General features: G+C 39.7%; 1 protein-coding gene across 3 annotated transcripts; it reads left to right on the top strand.

Moving 5' to 3' along the window:
* Positions 1–7,227: 7,227 nt before the first annotated feature.
* Positions 7,228–14,492, top strand: LOC122665029. 3 transcript variants are annotated; one of them, XR_006333419.1, is made up of 5 exons: positions 7,228–7,317; positions 7,981–8,073; positions 8,541–8,641; positions 11,725–14,171; positions 14,363–14,492. XR_006333419.1 is itself a non-coding variant. In XM_043861086.1 (4 exons), exon 4 carries the CDS (start codon positions 12,030–12,032, stop codon positions 14,100–14,102), a length of 2,073 nt encoding a protein of 690 aa, XP_043717021.1. In that variant the 5' UTR covers positions 7,228–7,317; positions 7,981–8,073; positions 8,541–8,641; positions 11,725–12,029; the 3' UTR covers positions 14,103–14,341. The 3 variants fall into 3 exon arrangements, 2 of the variants coding, with proteins under 2 accessions (XP_043717021.1, XP_043717023.1); XM_043861086.1 differs by lacking the exon at positions 14,363–14,492 and having other exon boundaries at positions 11,725–14,341; XM_043861088.1 differs by lacking the exons at positions 7,981–8,073; positions 14,363–14,492 and having other exon boundaries at positions 7,289–7,317; positions 11,725–14,341.
* The last annotated feature ends 743 nt before the right edge of the window (positions 14,493–15,235 follow it).

The following is a 15,235-nucleotide window of genomic DNA, read 5'->3' on the forward strand; positions in this document are numbered from 1 at the left end:
AAATATGTTTAATTTTTGTTCTTTTCTCTTGCGATTTTTATGTCACCAATATACATGGTTTGGATCATCCGAACATACTGAATTTTTATTTATTTTTGTTAAAAAGATATTGAATTTTACAGATTTGGATCCTTTACTGCCTAACTACTCGGCAGGACCGTGCTGCTCAGACACGATGTTGCGCATAAGGATCGCCTTACCCCCACTCGGGCAAGGTGTTCGGGCAAGGGTAGGGTCGACATTGCATGCAACACCGTGTCTGAACAGCACGGTCCTACCGGACAACTAGGCAGTAGAGTATCTAGATCCGAATTTTACGAGTTCAAAAGAAGGGGGGACTTTTAGTTCAAAGGCTGCAAAGCAGCTTTTTGCTCTAATTAACACCTCAAAACATATCTCCTTCTCTACTACAAATTTCAAGGGTTGGTGAAATCTTGGATTGTCAAAAGTTGGCTCGCACCAATTAGACTTAATTAAAACTGATCAATAAAAAACTTGAAACCGGATCCATCGGTTAGTATGCGGTTTGGTGTTGGGTCTAAACCAATTATTAATCGGGTATGTAGCCTGATGGGTGCTTGAGCAGAATTGACCAACATCGGTAATTGACCTAGTTCAACCGTTTATAGCCCTTTTTTCGCATCCGGATTAGCCCGTTATTGCTTGATCCACTCATTTATGGTTTGTTTACAACCCGTTTGTCCAATTAGCCTATTTAAATGTCGATTTTAGCCCATTCAACTTGACCCCGAATATGGATCGATAACTGACCAACCGAATAAATGTCTCCATGCCTAGCCTATGAGGTTTGATTAACTAAATAGTACAGTAATGGTGTGGGGCTTAAATTAGTGGGATCGATTAAGCCCAACTGACACCGACCAATTGACATCCCTAGTGAAATCAAACTTCTTGGAAAAATTCTTTAGTCACTTCCTCAAAGAGTCGTCGTTGGCATCAAAATCGCTATCAGCAAAGACACCATAGAGGGTGTCTGTTGCTGCTTTTCCTTGGTTTGGTGGCTTCTCTTCTCCAAGTTTTCAAAATAAAGTTGGGAAAAGAGAACGCTACCTGGTTGTGTGCAGTGCACGACCCCTGCACCTAGACATAGGGCTATGCAAAATGACTGTCACACTCTCAGGAATTTTCGCCTTTCCATGGGGTGCGGCGATCATTTCGACGGCCCTGTGTCTGGGCATAGGGGTCATGTGCAACACGCAACTAGGTAGCGTTCTTTCTCCCATAAATTTTTTTTTAGTTCATTAAAAGAAAACAATATATAATTGGACTTCTCATTTTAGATTGCCTCCCTGTCATCTCAACTCAGGAGGGCGGAGGGATATGAACAGCAAAGGGCTCAAATTCAAAAGTTACCAATTTGAGCTTGAGTTCCTTGCAACATTTCTTTAAAAAGATCAAGGGAGAAGGTTTCCCAATACCCTACATTATTCATCATGTGGGAAACAGTTTCCAACAAAGACCATATGGTTAAGGAGGAGAGAAAGTATCAGTATGGATCCACAATCTACATAGCTAGAATGCGAGAGGGTGTAGGAAAACATCCCCAACTGGCGGCTTGAAATTTTTTTCTCACCCAAAAAAAAAAAAGGGTAAATCCTTAGGCCTAAAAGATATGTCACATTTTGGCACAATGTATACTTCGTCTAGAAGCCGATCTTAGATTAACACATCTATATATATTTAACAAATATTACTATAAAGGGCAGAGTGTGCCCAGACACATGGCGGAATCAGGGAATGGGTGAAATGGTCACCCCACACCGCCCCATGTGTCTGGACGCAACCTGCGCCCCAGTGCAGAGAACATCATATTGCCTCTAAAGGATGTCAAAATAACTTATTTGCTATGCTTGTAATACATATTTTCAATAAGGGGAAAACATCCTCATGATGTCAGTTTTTTGGTGAAAATGCACGCAGGCCCCCCCTCCCCACGTAGATCACCGTTCACCCTCCCCCTTAAAATGTCCTAATTACCCCCCTATTTTCAAGGTTCCCATAATATCCCCTCCCCCTCAAATGCCAGAAATTGCACACGAGCGTTGGAGGGAACCCTCCCCTTTTCAGTAAATATCTCACAAAGTTTGCTGAGAAGATTATTTATTTACCATGGGTGATGATAAATTGGATCATCTTCATGTATCATAAAAGAAATTTATAGGACTAAGTTTCCTTTCACCCACCATGAAGGAGATTCGGCTCTTCTCCTTGAAGGTCATCGCCCAATGAGTGCCCAATGAGACATCCAAAGGCTGGGCTGTGTAGCACATGACCTAACGATTGATTGGACATACATCGAGATGTGTGCAGCACAGCCCAACCTTTAGATGCCTCATTGGGCACTTATTGGGCGATGTCCTCCAAGGAGAGGAGCCCAATAGTCAAGAAGGAGGAATTCCTTCATTATGACCATTCCATCATAGGTCACATCACCAGTGGAGTGGAAGAGATTCTTTTTGGGTGAAGAAAATCGTAGTCCATCTTTATATACCCTTTACATAGTTTTTATTTTTTTATTTTTCTAAAACACCCTTTACATTTGTTATAAAATAGATATAATAACACTTTAGATATGTGTTGGAATTTAACCAACTATTACCTCTTAAAACCACATCATACACAAATAAAAGGTATTCCAAACCTTATTAATTATTATTCCCGTCCTTGTGTCTACCAATATGTGTGCTGAATTGCATCTTTCCACCAACGGCTGACCACTAAATAAAATGAGCTTTAACCCTCAACCATCCAATGAAGGAAGGCCCCTTATCAGAATGTCAAGCAAATTCAATGATGGACCATATATGGCTTTTAGCCCAAACAACCAAAAAGATCATAGAATGACCCTATTTTTTTTTTTTATCACCAACAAGATCATAAGGGTCCATGTTCCATATCAAAGATGCTATTCTAATTATTATAGAACAATGAGCTCCATCCATTATTATACCACAAAATTTTTTGCTTTAAAAAAAAAAAAAGGAGATTTTTTTTTTTCATAACCCATAACCTATAACCCATATAGTGTTTGTTACGCATTTTTGGAATGGATTCTAAGGTTAGAATGCATTTGGCACCAAGAAAAAAACTAGAGAAAAATTGGATTTCATAATGCGTATTATACCCAGAATTTATTCTAAGAATACATACGAAAAAACAACTTTATGTTATTTTTTTGTTCCACACTTTATATAATACTTGCATAGAGGAGTAGACGCATGTGCCAACTGAGAACAGAATCGTAAAACATATATTCTCTATGAATTGAAAGAGAGAGGGTCTCCACGCCGCCAATGTGGGGAGAATCTTCCCGACCACGCCACCAAAAGTAATATAAAGAACAATATCACTTATATGGGTCCATATAGTCAATCTCCTAGACCACGCCAATGATAATACAGAAAAGTACCATCTATGTGGGTCCACCTGGTCAAGAAAAGAGAGAGAAAATTATTAAAAAAATCCCATTATAAGAAGACATGATACATTAGCTGTGTGGAATACTTTTTCCCAAATTGAAAAGTTCTGTTCTATACTCACTGATCTTAGAATTATAAAGCAAATCGGGTTGGGGTTGTCCAGTCCACTAATATCGCTGTAAGAAAAAGAGAGAACTTCAAAGTAGGCTTCGATGGTGGAGAAGAATATGCCATAGCTATCAGCTATCATCTTCTCTTACCCATCTTCCCTTCCCTACTTTTCTTACCCTTCCATTCAAGTATTCAAAAGAAGGATATTAAAAAAAAAAACTTTTTTTTTTTGTTTTAAGTTTTTTTCTAACAAAAGTAAAAGAAAAATGGTAAACATTACAATAATAACACAAGAGGCAAAAATGAAGCTGCTTGCTTTTATTTGCAAAATGGGAACTGAATTTCTCTTTTTCATTGGTTGGGATTCGGGACCGTATTTGGTTGATGGAAAACCTCTAAAAGATATGATAAAAGAAGAATTTCCTGAGATACAAGTTTTCCTTTATTTATGGTAAAAGAGGAATCTCTTTACCATTGCCAACGTTACCCTCATACTCCATTAAGGAAGGATAATTATACTTGTTAATAGAGGGTGGGAGTGTAACGGAGACCGAAGAATCCAATCAAGTGATTACTTCACCAATGAAGAAGGAATTCTTCCTTCTGAAGGTGAAGGAAATCGGTAGACATATCTAAGCAAGGGAGACAATTTCCAAAATGACCCTCAACCTGAAATAACTGCAACATGGGAATTACAAGATGTGTGTTGATAGAAATTTGATGATATGACAAATTTGATCGCTGATCTCTTCTCCGTCGTGCGGGAATGGGGTAGAGATGGTCGGGTACAGAGGAGAAGAGAGACAGAGATGTTTCATGCAGGAATGGGAAAAGAAAAAGCGAGAAGCTGGAAACTAAGGTAACCCGCCAAAAATTTAAGGCAATCTAGCGACGGTATCTTTACGATCGTCGTTATGATGATATTTTCTACGACGGTATTTCTAGTACTGTCATTAAATATATATATATATATTTTCCGTGACGGTAATATTATGCCATCGTTATAAATATTTAATCCACGACGTAATATTATTATTGTCGTTAAGATTCCATTTTCTGCGACGGTAATATTTATACTGTTGTTATAAATATTTAATCGATGACGTAGTATTGTTACTGTCGTTAAGATTCTATTTTCCACGACAGACTTTGTAGTACTGTCATTATAAATATATTTTTCATGACGGGAAAATATACGCCGTCGCCGAATTAGAGTTTCCACGGCGGATACTTAAGAACCATCGCGGAAAATAATATTTTGCTACGATACTATATTAACCATCGTAGAAAATGATATTTGGCTACGAACCATTTTTCTAACCTTCGGCAAAAATAGAATTTCTTGTAGTGCAATTTTCCTATTACATTTTTTTTCTGGTATATAAAAACAACTAGATTAAAAAACAAGGAAAGAAAGTCATGTTTTAAGATACTAACGTCCATAAGTAATTTGAAGATCTCCCATGGCCAGAGTCCCTTATACTCTGCTCGATCTAGTGACTCCAGTCTCAACCAATCTAAATGTTCACGATTGTGGTTTCCAATTCTCTTGTTGTTTGCAGTCCTTGGAGCATTCCCCTTGCTTTTACTTCTTTGGTTTTTCGTATTAATAAATGTTATTCATATATAAAACCTTGATATTGATGAAATGTATAGCTTCATATTTTGATTTATGTATTTCCATGCATTAGTTTTTAAATTTAAGACTTTCCAGTTAATTTTTAACTAAGACAATTCATATCACATAAACATGTATGATCCAATATGTCTCATTAACCTAAAATTACCTTAATATTAATATGTTATAACAAAATTTTAAAAAATTAGACTGAATTGGTGGTTGGACCGGACAAACCAAAACCGCCTATTTCGTTGGTCTAATCTAACCAAAGATTGCCCTCTTAAAAAATCGTGTGATTTTTAAATAATTGTCCAGAATAGTTCAATGGTTTTCATTACTATTCTAGAATTTTAATCCAACCACTAGAACCCATTCTCTCTTCATCGTGTGGTGAAAGAAAACTTCATGATTCAATCGTGTTGACCTATCTTAATGGTTTTAGACTTTGAGCTTTTCCTCAATGTCACATCCTATGTGTCTTTTCATTAATTTGGAAATCCAAATATTCCAATCCAATGTTAAGTGTAGCATGCAGGTTTTGAAACCATCAGAGCGTGTCCTATTTATGAGTCTTCTTCTTGAAGTAAGTAATAGAATTGAGTATAAGGGTTCCCAATAACGCTACTAAGTCTACCGAAAGAAAAAAGAAATTTCAACGTAATACACCAATGAGATTCTGAATAATGGTATCATCCACATAGAACCCATATGGGATCCATTTATGTTGATTCTAAACTTAGGCATCCAAATGGGACCCATATGTTTCTTTTTCGCAAGAGAGTTGCTTTGCTAGTTAGTTACAAAGGCAGCCTTGCCAGTAACGGCCACAGCCACAGCCCACATTAGGGGTGTCAATCGGTCGGGTTCGGTCGGTCTCGGTCGGGCCTAGACGGGCCTAAACGGGCACTAAACGGTGTGAAAAGTAATATCAGTCCCATTTCCCATGTCCACAAACTATAACGTCCCATGTCCCATGTCCCATGTCCTATTTAAAAAAAAATAAGAAAAAAAGAAAAAAGAAGTGCAATTTTGCCGTGTGACTGTGTGAGACTCAAAGACTGAAATTTTGATTTTGTGAGATTGAATAGAAAAAAAAAAAAAAAAAAAAAAAAAGAGGTGGAATTTGGAAGGTTAGTTAGGGTTAATGGTTTTTTTTTTTGGTAAATAATTAGGGTTAATGGTTAGTCATTTAGGAAGGTTAGGTTACCTGGGTTGTTACTTGTTAGGGAGTTGGAAGTTGGAACGTGTATACGTTTGGGAATTTTCTCTGGGGTTGGGGGTAGAATAGGTAATAATAATCGGGCTTAGGGGGTCGGGTTTAAACGGGGCAAAGGGGGTCGGGCTCGGTCGGGTCTTTAAACGGGCGGGTCGGTCGGACACCCGACGGTGTTACTTCCAGCACCGGGAACGACCGTTTATAAACGGGTCGGGCCGGTTCGGTCTTTAAACGGCCGGGTGGGATCGGGTCTGCAGGTGCGGGCCTGGCATTGACACCCCTAGCCCACATGTTCCATCGCTAAGGTCTCCCTCTATCTATTTCATGGCCAAACCTTAAAGAAGGATTTCTCCTTCTAGTCTTGATATCGATGTCTATCTTTGTATTGTTTCGGTTGGTTTTGTTTTGCCGAGAAGCCAAAAACAAACCCCGCCATTGTAAACGAGTCCTAACTCCCAAGGTAACTGAAGTCCACTAGCGAATCAAAGTCAACCACGTGGATGACGACCTTATCCGGCGCACCATGAACGGTGACTAGCAAATTTGCCTACGTGGAATATCTCACGTCATGGATGACGTGGCGGTATCGCGTTTCACCCCATCGTATCACCACGCGATGGCCCCTCCTATTCGATCATCCAGCCGTCCAACACATGGCGAGCGGTAGTGAGTAGTGACCGTGTGTCCTTATTGTAAAGTTTCTTTAAACTTTGAACGCACAGCGTTCTTCTTAACGGACGCTCTTTGTTCTTATTTCGCCCCCGCGTTGCCACACCTTCTTATTTACTTTTTTCTGTCTCCTCCGCTCATCTTCCCTCTTCTCTCCCTTGTTTGTTCCGGCATTTGGGAACCCTGATTTCATTATCTATAGATTCATTTTCTTCGGTAGATCATGTGTGAGTTCGAGCTGAAGAACACAATGCTTTGAGGTATAGTTGTTCTTTCGACTGTGATTTATTCGATTTTTGCCTTATTTAAGATCTGATTTTCTTACTCAAGCTTGTAAGCTTTGTTAGAAGGCATTAGATTTATGGTGTTGATTTCTTAGGAGCACTTCGTTTTCAATCGAATCTACAGAGAAGTTTTTCTCTTTTTTTTGTGTAGATAGGTAAATGTTTGATTTTGAATTAAACTCTTATCGTCATAGTTCCATTTTTAAGTTTCTTGTTGAATTTTCCATTATTGATTTCGTAATTGTACCTGTTTTGGTGCTTCACTCTTTCCACAGTTTTTGAGTGAATTCTTTGAAAGAGGTTGTGTAATTCGGTGTGATTTAACTTGAAAAAATAAGTCTCTCAGTCGATGTATTATTGAAGTTTATTGAAATTCTGATTTCTCAATGCCAGGAGTGCATGCATCGATTCTTCTGGTGTCTCTGGTTGAGATTTCTCTCTTTTAATAGTTTTAATAGGCTTTTCCCTTCCATCTAGTCTTTCAAAATCGAAATATGATTGAGGTTTCACCGCTGATGGTTTTAATTAGACTTTCTGAAGAATTTGTGGTGTTTCGATGTGAATTAGTTCGAGAAATAAGTGGTTCCTCCGTCCATCGTCTTGGTTTTTTGTCCTGACTCCTGATACTCTTGATCCCAGGACATCTTGTGCTTCATGTTTGGGATGACGAGTATTCAGAAAGTAGGATCATTTGATTCAGTACTCAGGCCATGACACTCTACAGCTTAAGAAGTTTGGTTATAGGTCCCTTCTCCACTCTTCCCTCCCCTCCCCCTTTCTTTTGTGCAAATAATTCCTTTTTCTAGTATTTCCATGCTTTCCTATCCACTTTCCTCCATTCCCTCCCTCCCTCATTTCCTCGATTTGATTTGTAATCTGTGGATTTTTGTCTTCTGGATCCGTTCACTACTTATTAGTTAATTGAACCTCATTATTTATTTTATGCTTTTGTAGATAACAGTGAGGGAGCTGGAACTTTTCATCGGTTTTATCAATTCCTATAAATAATAAGTTTCTCCCAATCAATTCTACCTTTGTTTTCATCCTGTGACATGAATAACAGATACATCTACAGTTATTTATTGTTGTCATTGTAAACTAGTTCCCCTGCTATCTTAATCTGTCAACCCTTGCACTTTTTTATTTAGATTTTCCTGTTGTTTTACATCTAAAATTGGTTTTTCCTTCTTTTTTTTCAGATCATTTAGATTTTCAACAACTTAAAAGGTTTTCTGGTGTGACAATTCATTGCCTCACCTATATCAATTCGTTGTGCTGTTCCTGGGAATAGAAATTGGTGGTATGTTATAACTTCTCCCTTTTCTTTTCTGCATCTTGCTTTTTGTTACTTTGGTAGGGCTTTCATCCTTTGTATACAAGTACTCTTGATTTATCCATATGAGGTCTGGATGGATTTTTTTTTTTCCTATTTTCTTTTTTCGATAGGCAAATCTGGATGGCATTTTCAAGTTTGTTTCTTGCATCATCTACATTTCGGCTGTGTAGCTCTTAATTTCTTGAGGGATCAGTTCCTCTATGATTCTCAAGCACTAGTAGCTGTAGTTCGGGTTTGTTTATTGCAGCTGTGATAATCCCAATTTGCAGCAATTAGGAGGGAGGGTTGAGTTCCTTATTGTACTGTTGAGTGCCACTGACCCAAGACTTAAGTGTTTCACTTGTGACATATGATCATATAGGAGAAATATATGATAAGATTCCTCATCATCCTTGGTGAACCTTGGGCTGCCGATCTTGGAACTTGATAACCATTAATTGGACAAATTGAAACTTACTCCCAACCATTACCTTTGTCTTGTCCAGCCATTGTCACCTGTTTGGAAGGTACAGATCCTCCAATTTTTCTGCTGTGCTTCATATGTATGATTAGTTTAATGGAGGTTCAACAAAATCCCTTTGACATTTAATGATTGGTTCTGATATTGTTCTTAGAGGCTCAAAATCTGTCCTGTACTTTTTTCTCATTAAGGTTTGGTGCGTCTCCTTACTGTTTGATTGCACATGAGATGTCATGCTCTGTGCTTGTATTATGATCTACTTCCTTCAACTCGGGTGTACTGCTCTCTCTCTCTCTCATAACAAGATTGCTTATCTGGCAATCTTACAAACCTTTGTGTAAAGAATTTATAAAATTCTTACAACTATGCTATTGTTTGAGGAACCCTAGAGTTACTCATCCGGTATTGTACTCTAAAGTTTTCTGCATGCATCATATTGATACTTCTTGTGTACAGTGTGTTGGAAGCCACCGTTTAATAGGTATTTCTGATGAGTCGACTCCCAAAAGACACATTATTGTCTGACTTAATTCTTTTCTGTAGGATTTCCATACCGTGTCAATTTTGGTCCTAGGATATCTATTAGGAGAAATTATTGATTGGTATCCATACCCCTAAATATATCTGAATTTCATTCCATTATGCCATGCAGTACAGAGGATGTCCTTTTCCCCAACCTGGTTCATGTAGCCTTCCCTTACATGGATATTAGCTGTATTGTGTGTTTACACCTTTGGGATGATCTGTGCTGCTTCTTTATTAGGAGTGGGAGTAGCAGTCAACTATCCTTGCCTCATATGATACTTCAATACCCCCTCCCCTTCATTCCCCCTTCCTCCTGTGAGGGTTAAAAAATGAAACAGAAGAATGAAATGGTGGGAATGCTTTTTATGTTGTCAGCTTCCCTTCTTTGTTTGGGTACAAATATATTTTGCTTTCTCTTTCACATAAAAAGACGTTGATATACACATCCGGTTTAGCTCTTCTGGAATGAAGTGATTGAACTCGCTGAAGTTTATTGTTTGAATGTTGTTAAATGCATTGATGATTAATGAGATACATGCAGATGAAATTTCTTTTTTATACTCTTCTAGTATGGCAGAAGTACATTCTCATTAGAAGAATCTGTTATCTGTACTTTCTCCACAAGCATGACAAGGGAATGGTTCAACCTTGTTAGATTTTATGTAGAGCTGCCCTGTGTTTGCTTGACACCTTTAGCATGTGATGCAGGTTGATCAGATCAGCCTGCAGGTAAGAAATTCAGCCAAACATTGCAACTTTCAGGCAATAAGTATAACCAATCAATATTTTTTATTTTAATTCGGTCGTAAAGGGGGGTGATTACTTATTGATAATAGGAAATCAGAATTCCTATTTGAACTCTAGACTTCCTGTAACATTAGTCAACTAACTCCTAACTTCAAGGATTGTAGCCCATGCATAGGATGGCTGGACAATAAAATATTTTAACATAATCGACTCAAACAAGGCGTCGACTACCTGATAATTTTACAATAAAAATATTGGACAGTTAAAGAACCCTATGTGACCTACTATTCAACCCTCATGCAGATGTCAATAAAATCACATTGATGAACTTGTATACAAAAATTGGTCCTATACTCTGTGGAGCAAATCCTGGCTGCACAGTGTGGATCCTATGATGCTCCTGCATTAGCATGCCCAAGAGGTGAAACAAGAATTCCTATATTCTCAAACGTCCAATCTTAAGAAGAACCTGCTGCTGAACGACAATCTGTTTTTTGTGTTGTGTAAGTCAGATACTTAGACCACTGATGCAGCTCAAAATAAACTTGAAAAGATAGAAGAGTTTTATTGTCGAAATTTCGAGGGTCAAAGAGGACCACTTAACTCTAGGGTTTCTTGGGGACTCACTCAACCACAAGAAGACCTAAAACTCAAATGGGGACTCAAATTCTTCTTCTTTTTTTTTTTCAATACTTCACAATACAAATATATATAGGAGAAGGGAGAAGTAGTCGTTGGAATGTAGCCGTTGGAAACATCTTGGAAATAGTGCATGGGAAAAAGAGGAGTGGGCATTAATTGTTTATCAGCATGACTACATTAACCAGTAACTGTGTTCAAATTTGTTTAGAATGTGTATTTGGGAGGATTGAAATGAATGTTACATATCAACTACAATAGCCTGAACTAAATTTAGTAGCCATTTGTGTCAAAGAGCTGATGAGTTCACAGTTTGATCTCTCATTCGTCTTCTTTCTTTTTCTAAATGCAACAATTTGTCGCATTAAAAGTTAGTATAAATTGTGGATGATTGTTTTGTATCCGATCATCTAATCCTTTTATTGAACTGCACTCTTCGTCAAAGACAATTTTCTTGACAAATAGTACCGGGCCTAAAAATTTTTGTTGAATCATCATGTCTCACAGCGGAGAGGCCGTTCCTAGTCTTTGTTATGCTAGGCCCATTTCCAAAATTTTGGTGATTGAATAAATTCTGAAATTGACATTCAAGATCATGGTCCCATTTCTAAACCTACTCGTGATTTTTCCACGCTGCCATTTTGTTTTCCTAATGGTTTTTCTTTTGTTGGAACAGGATGTTGGCATTTGTGATGCTATGGTGAGACATTTGATTCCTTGTGGATTCTTCAGCTGCTTCTGCTGACTAGGCAAAGTCCCAACTCCTCCCCCCAACCAAGAAAAACTAATCCAAAAAAAATGGATCGCTGTGATACCTCAGGGTTTGTAAGTGGGGGTGGGATGTACTCTTTCAGAGAGTAGCTTAGTTTTGTTCTTTGTTATTTTTTGCCCCGGAAGTCAGGCAGTCAGCTTTTTTCTTTTAAATTTTTTCACATCGGAGTTTGGTCTGGATAAGGGTATTGTGTTTTCAGCCGATACCAAATGGATGCAAGGTTTCGACATTTGGGTTTTTCTGCTAACCCTTCCTCAAATGCATTTGAGAATCTAAGGAAAATGAATAATTTTGGAGGAATTGGAGCTGATTATTGTGCAGACACTATCTTACGGCTTGATTCACCTGGTGTCACTTTCCCTTACTTTGCCTCAAAGGGAACCAAGAGGAAATGGAGTGCAATTGATGGATCCGTTGGCTTTGAGGATGGTTCTTTGCTGGTTCTTGGGTTAGGTTGTTCACCGAGTTCTTCTGAGAGCAAGGGAAGTTCAGCGACTGCTTGCACAACCATGTCTTCAGCAAAAGAAAACGAGGAGGAGTCATCAATGGATATTGGCCTAGATTTTGATCTCCATCTTGGTAATGAGAAAGCACGAGGCCCAAAGAAACCAGCTGGTGCTACTTTGAAGCCACTGGAAGTAAGACCCAAATTTGACCTGGAATTAAGTCTTTCGACTGGGCCTGCTGAATCTGATATCACCAGTGTCACTCCTGGCTCTACCCCATCCCAAAACAACTTTGAGATGCCATTGATGGCTAGCACCGGCCCACTTGTGGATGAAGGATCGACATCATCTCGATGGAAACTAGGAAATGCCATACTTCCATTGCATTTTGTGCATGGTGAAGAGACTAGCTTGATTCAAAACCAGTTGCCCATACCCCACAAAACAGATTCAGTTCCTGTCATTCCAGACCTTTCAACAACGATGATAACCAGTCAAAAAAGCTCAGTCACCTGTACTTCTGGGGTTACTCAGCAGCAACAGCATCGCAGTAGTAGCACAAAGACCTGTCAGTTTGCAGGATGTGGAAAGGGAGCCAGAGGTGCATCTGGCCTTTGTATTGCCCATGGTGGTGGCAGGAGGTGTCAGAAAGCTGGCTGTCAGAAGGGAGCTGAGGGCCGTACTGTTTACTGCAAGGCCCATGGTGGTGGTCGCCGTTGTCAATATCTTGGGTGCACAAAGAGTGCTGAAGGCCGCACTGAGTATTGTATTGCCCATGGTGGTGGAAGACGGTGCAGTCATGAGGGTTGCACCCGAGCAGCAAGAGGGAAGTCTGGTTTGTGCATCCGACATGGAGGTGGCAGGCGGTGCCAGCAAGAGAATTGCACAAAGAGTGCAGAAGGCTTCTCTGGTCTCTGCATATCTCATGGAGGTGGACGCCGCTGCCGGTTTCCAGCATGCTCAAAAGGTGCTCAGGGGAGCACAATGTTCTGCAAGGCTCATGGTGGCGGCAAGAGGTGCACAGTTTTAGGATGTACGAAGGGCGCAGAAGGGAGCACAGCTTTCTGCAAGGGCCATGGTGGAGGAAAGAGGTGTTCATTCCAAGGAGGTGGAATGTGTCCAAAAAGTGTGCATGGAGGCACCCTTTTTTGTGTTGCTCATGGAGGTGGCAAGAGATGTGCTGTGCCAGAGTGCACCAAGAGTGCTAGGGGGCGGACAGACTACTGTGTTCGTCATGGTGGGGGCAAAAGATGCAAATTTGAAGGATGCAGGAAGAGTGCTCAAGGCAGCACTGACTTCTGCAAGGCGCATGGTGGAGGTAAGCGGTGCTCATGGGGCCAACCAAATTTTGAATTTGCTGGCCAAGGTGCTCTGTGTGACCGGTTTGCTCGGGGAAAGACCGGTCTATGTGCTGCCCATAGTGCCCTAGTGCAGGACAGGCGGGTGCATGGGGTTGGAACACTGGGGCTTGCAGTCCAAGAACCAAAGCCTAGCAAACCTGAGAAGATGAAAGAGGTGGTAACTGAAGATATGCATGTTGATGTCATGAATATGAGCAGCAGTGGAGGGACTTTTGCAGGCTGGAGTGGTTTTGATTCAAATGGTTATGGACATCCAGCAATAGCAGTGCAATTACCACCACAGGTTCATTTTCCTCCAGCGGAAGCAGGGCTGCCACCAGGTCCAGTTTCGCTGCCGGAAGGTAGGGTACATGGGGGAAGTCTGATGGCAATGTTAACAAGTGGTTCAGGTTCGACTCCTGCCAGTGAAAGTCAGGTAGTTGGTGGTCCATCTGAGCCGGGGAAATCTAAGATGGTTCCTGACTGGATGAAGTGAATGAGAGCAATGAAGCCTAATAGGTGTCACTGACTAGCTGCCCTTGTGTTTGATTTGGTTTCTGACAAGGTATGTACTTGTTTGAGTCTCTGTACTATTAGTTTAGCAAGTTTCTGTTCCAGATGAGAAAAATAATATTTTTCTCGTTCATTGATTTCGCAGTTAGAAGTGATTCGTCTTACACCCTTGAGATAGAATAAGGGAAAAGGAGTAATTATAGTTAGGTTTTCTGCTGTAAATATATATAATGCTATGTGCAGGTTCATGTGAATACTTAGTATTTATTTTCAAAGTTTTCTGGTCAGTATGTGTGTTAAGATGCTTTAATTTTTAATGGCCATAGTTGTATCCTTTGTGGAAATGCCTTCTTGTTATTAGGCGTTTCAACTTCCCACTCTGATGGGTGTGAAGAGCCAACATAAATCCAAAGTTTTGGCTTCCCCAAGTTGCAAACATGTTTCGTAAAGCTGTATCAGTATCACTAGAGCTGATACCAAAACAGATGGGTGTATCGGCCAAAAAGTGAATCAGTTCAGCCAAAAGGCCCAAAACAGTATTGATTGCCCGTAAGGATCGATACCACCTGATCCGTATCAGTATTGTATCAATATCGGCCAAGAACATACCGACATCGATTATTTGAACCTTGGTTGCCATGGATTTTTTTTTTTTATTTATTTATTTTTTTTATAATTTTACATTGGATTATCTATCACTTTTAAGCCTACAGTGGCGCTGTTGGTGTCACTTTTTACCTTTTTATGGCTGGACATGGCGTGGTGACAGAAGTGCATGCACTTACTATCGATGGTTTTTGTGGTTACCGGGACCATCTCTCGGCTCCATTAACACCAACTTTAAGTTATTCTGTGTATGTGTACACTAAAATTTCTGTCGGATAAATTAGATTATATTTTTTAAGTAGAAAACGTAATCTTTTCTTTTGGTGGTGCTCCTGGTGCTAGGCTATGAAAGGCTTTGCAAGCGCATGGGCACTAGAAAACCACTCCCCCTTTATAGGATCAAGTAAAAATTCCCCATGATATCCATTGGGATCTTTGCGGGGATACAAAATGAAAATTCTGTAGTGGGTTTGTACCCGTAATTGATTTATGGATGAGTGCAACTTTGTT

Source organism: Telopea speciosissima, chromosome 6 (genome assembly GCF_018873765.1).
Source record: "Telopea speciosissima isolate NSW1024214 ecotype Mountain lineage chromosome 6, Tspe_v1, whole genome shotgun sequence".
Classification (NCBI taxonomy): Eukaryota; Viridiplantae; Streptophyta; class Magnoliopsida; order Proteales; family Proteaceae; genus Telopea; species Telopea speciosissima.

Excerpts from the sequence above, each read along its gene's own strand:
- LOC122665029 (XM_043861086.1), top strand. The coding sequence starts at position 12,030 with ATGGATGCAAGGTTTCGACATTTGGGTTTTTCTGCTAACCCTTCCTCA.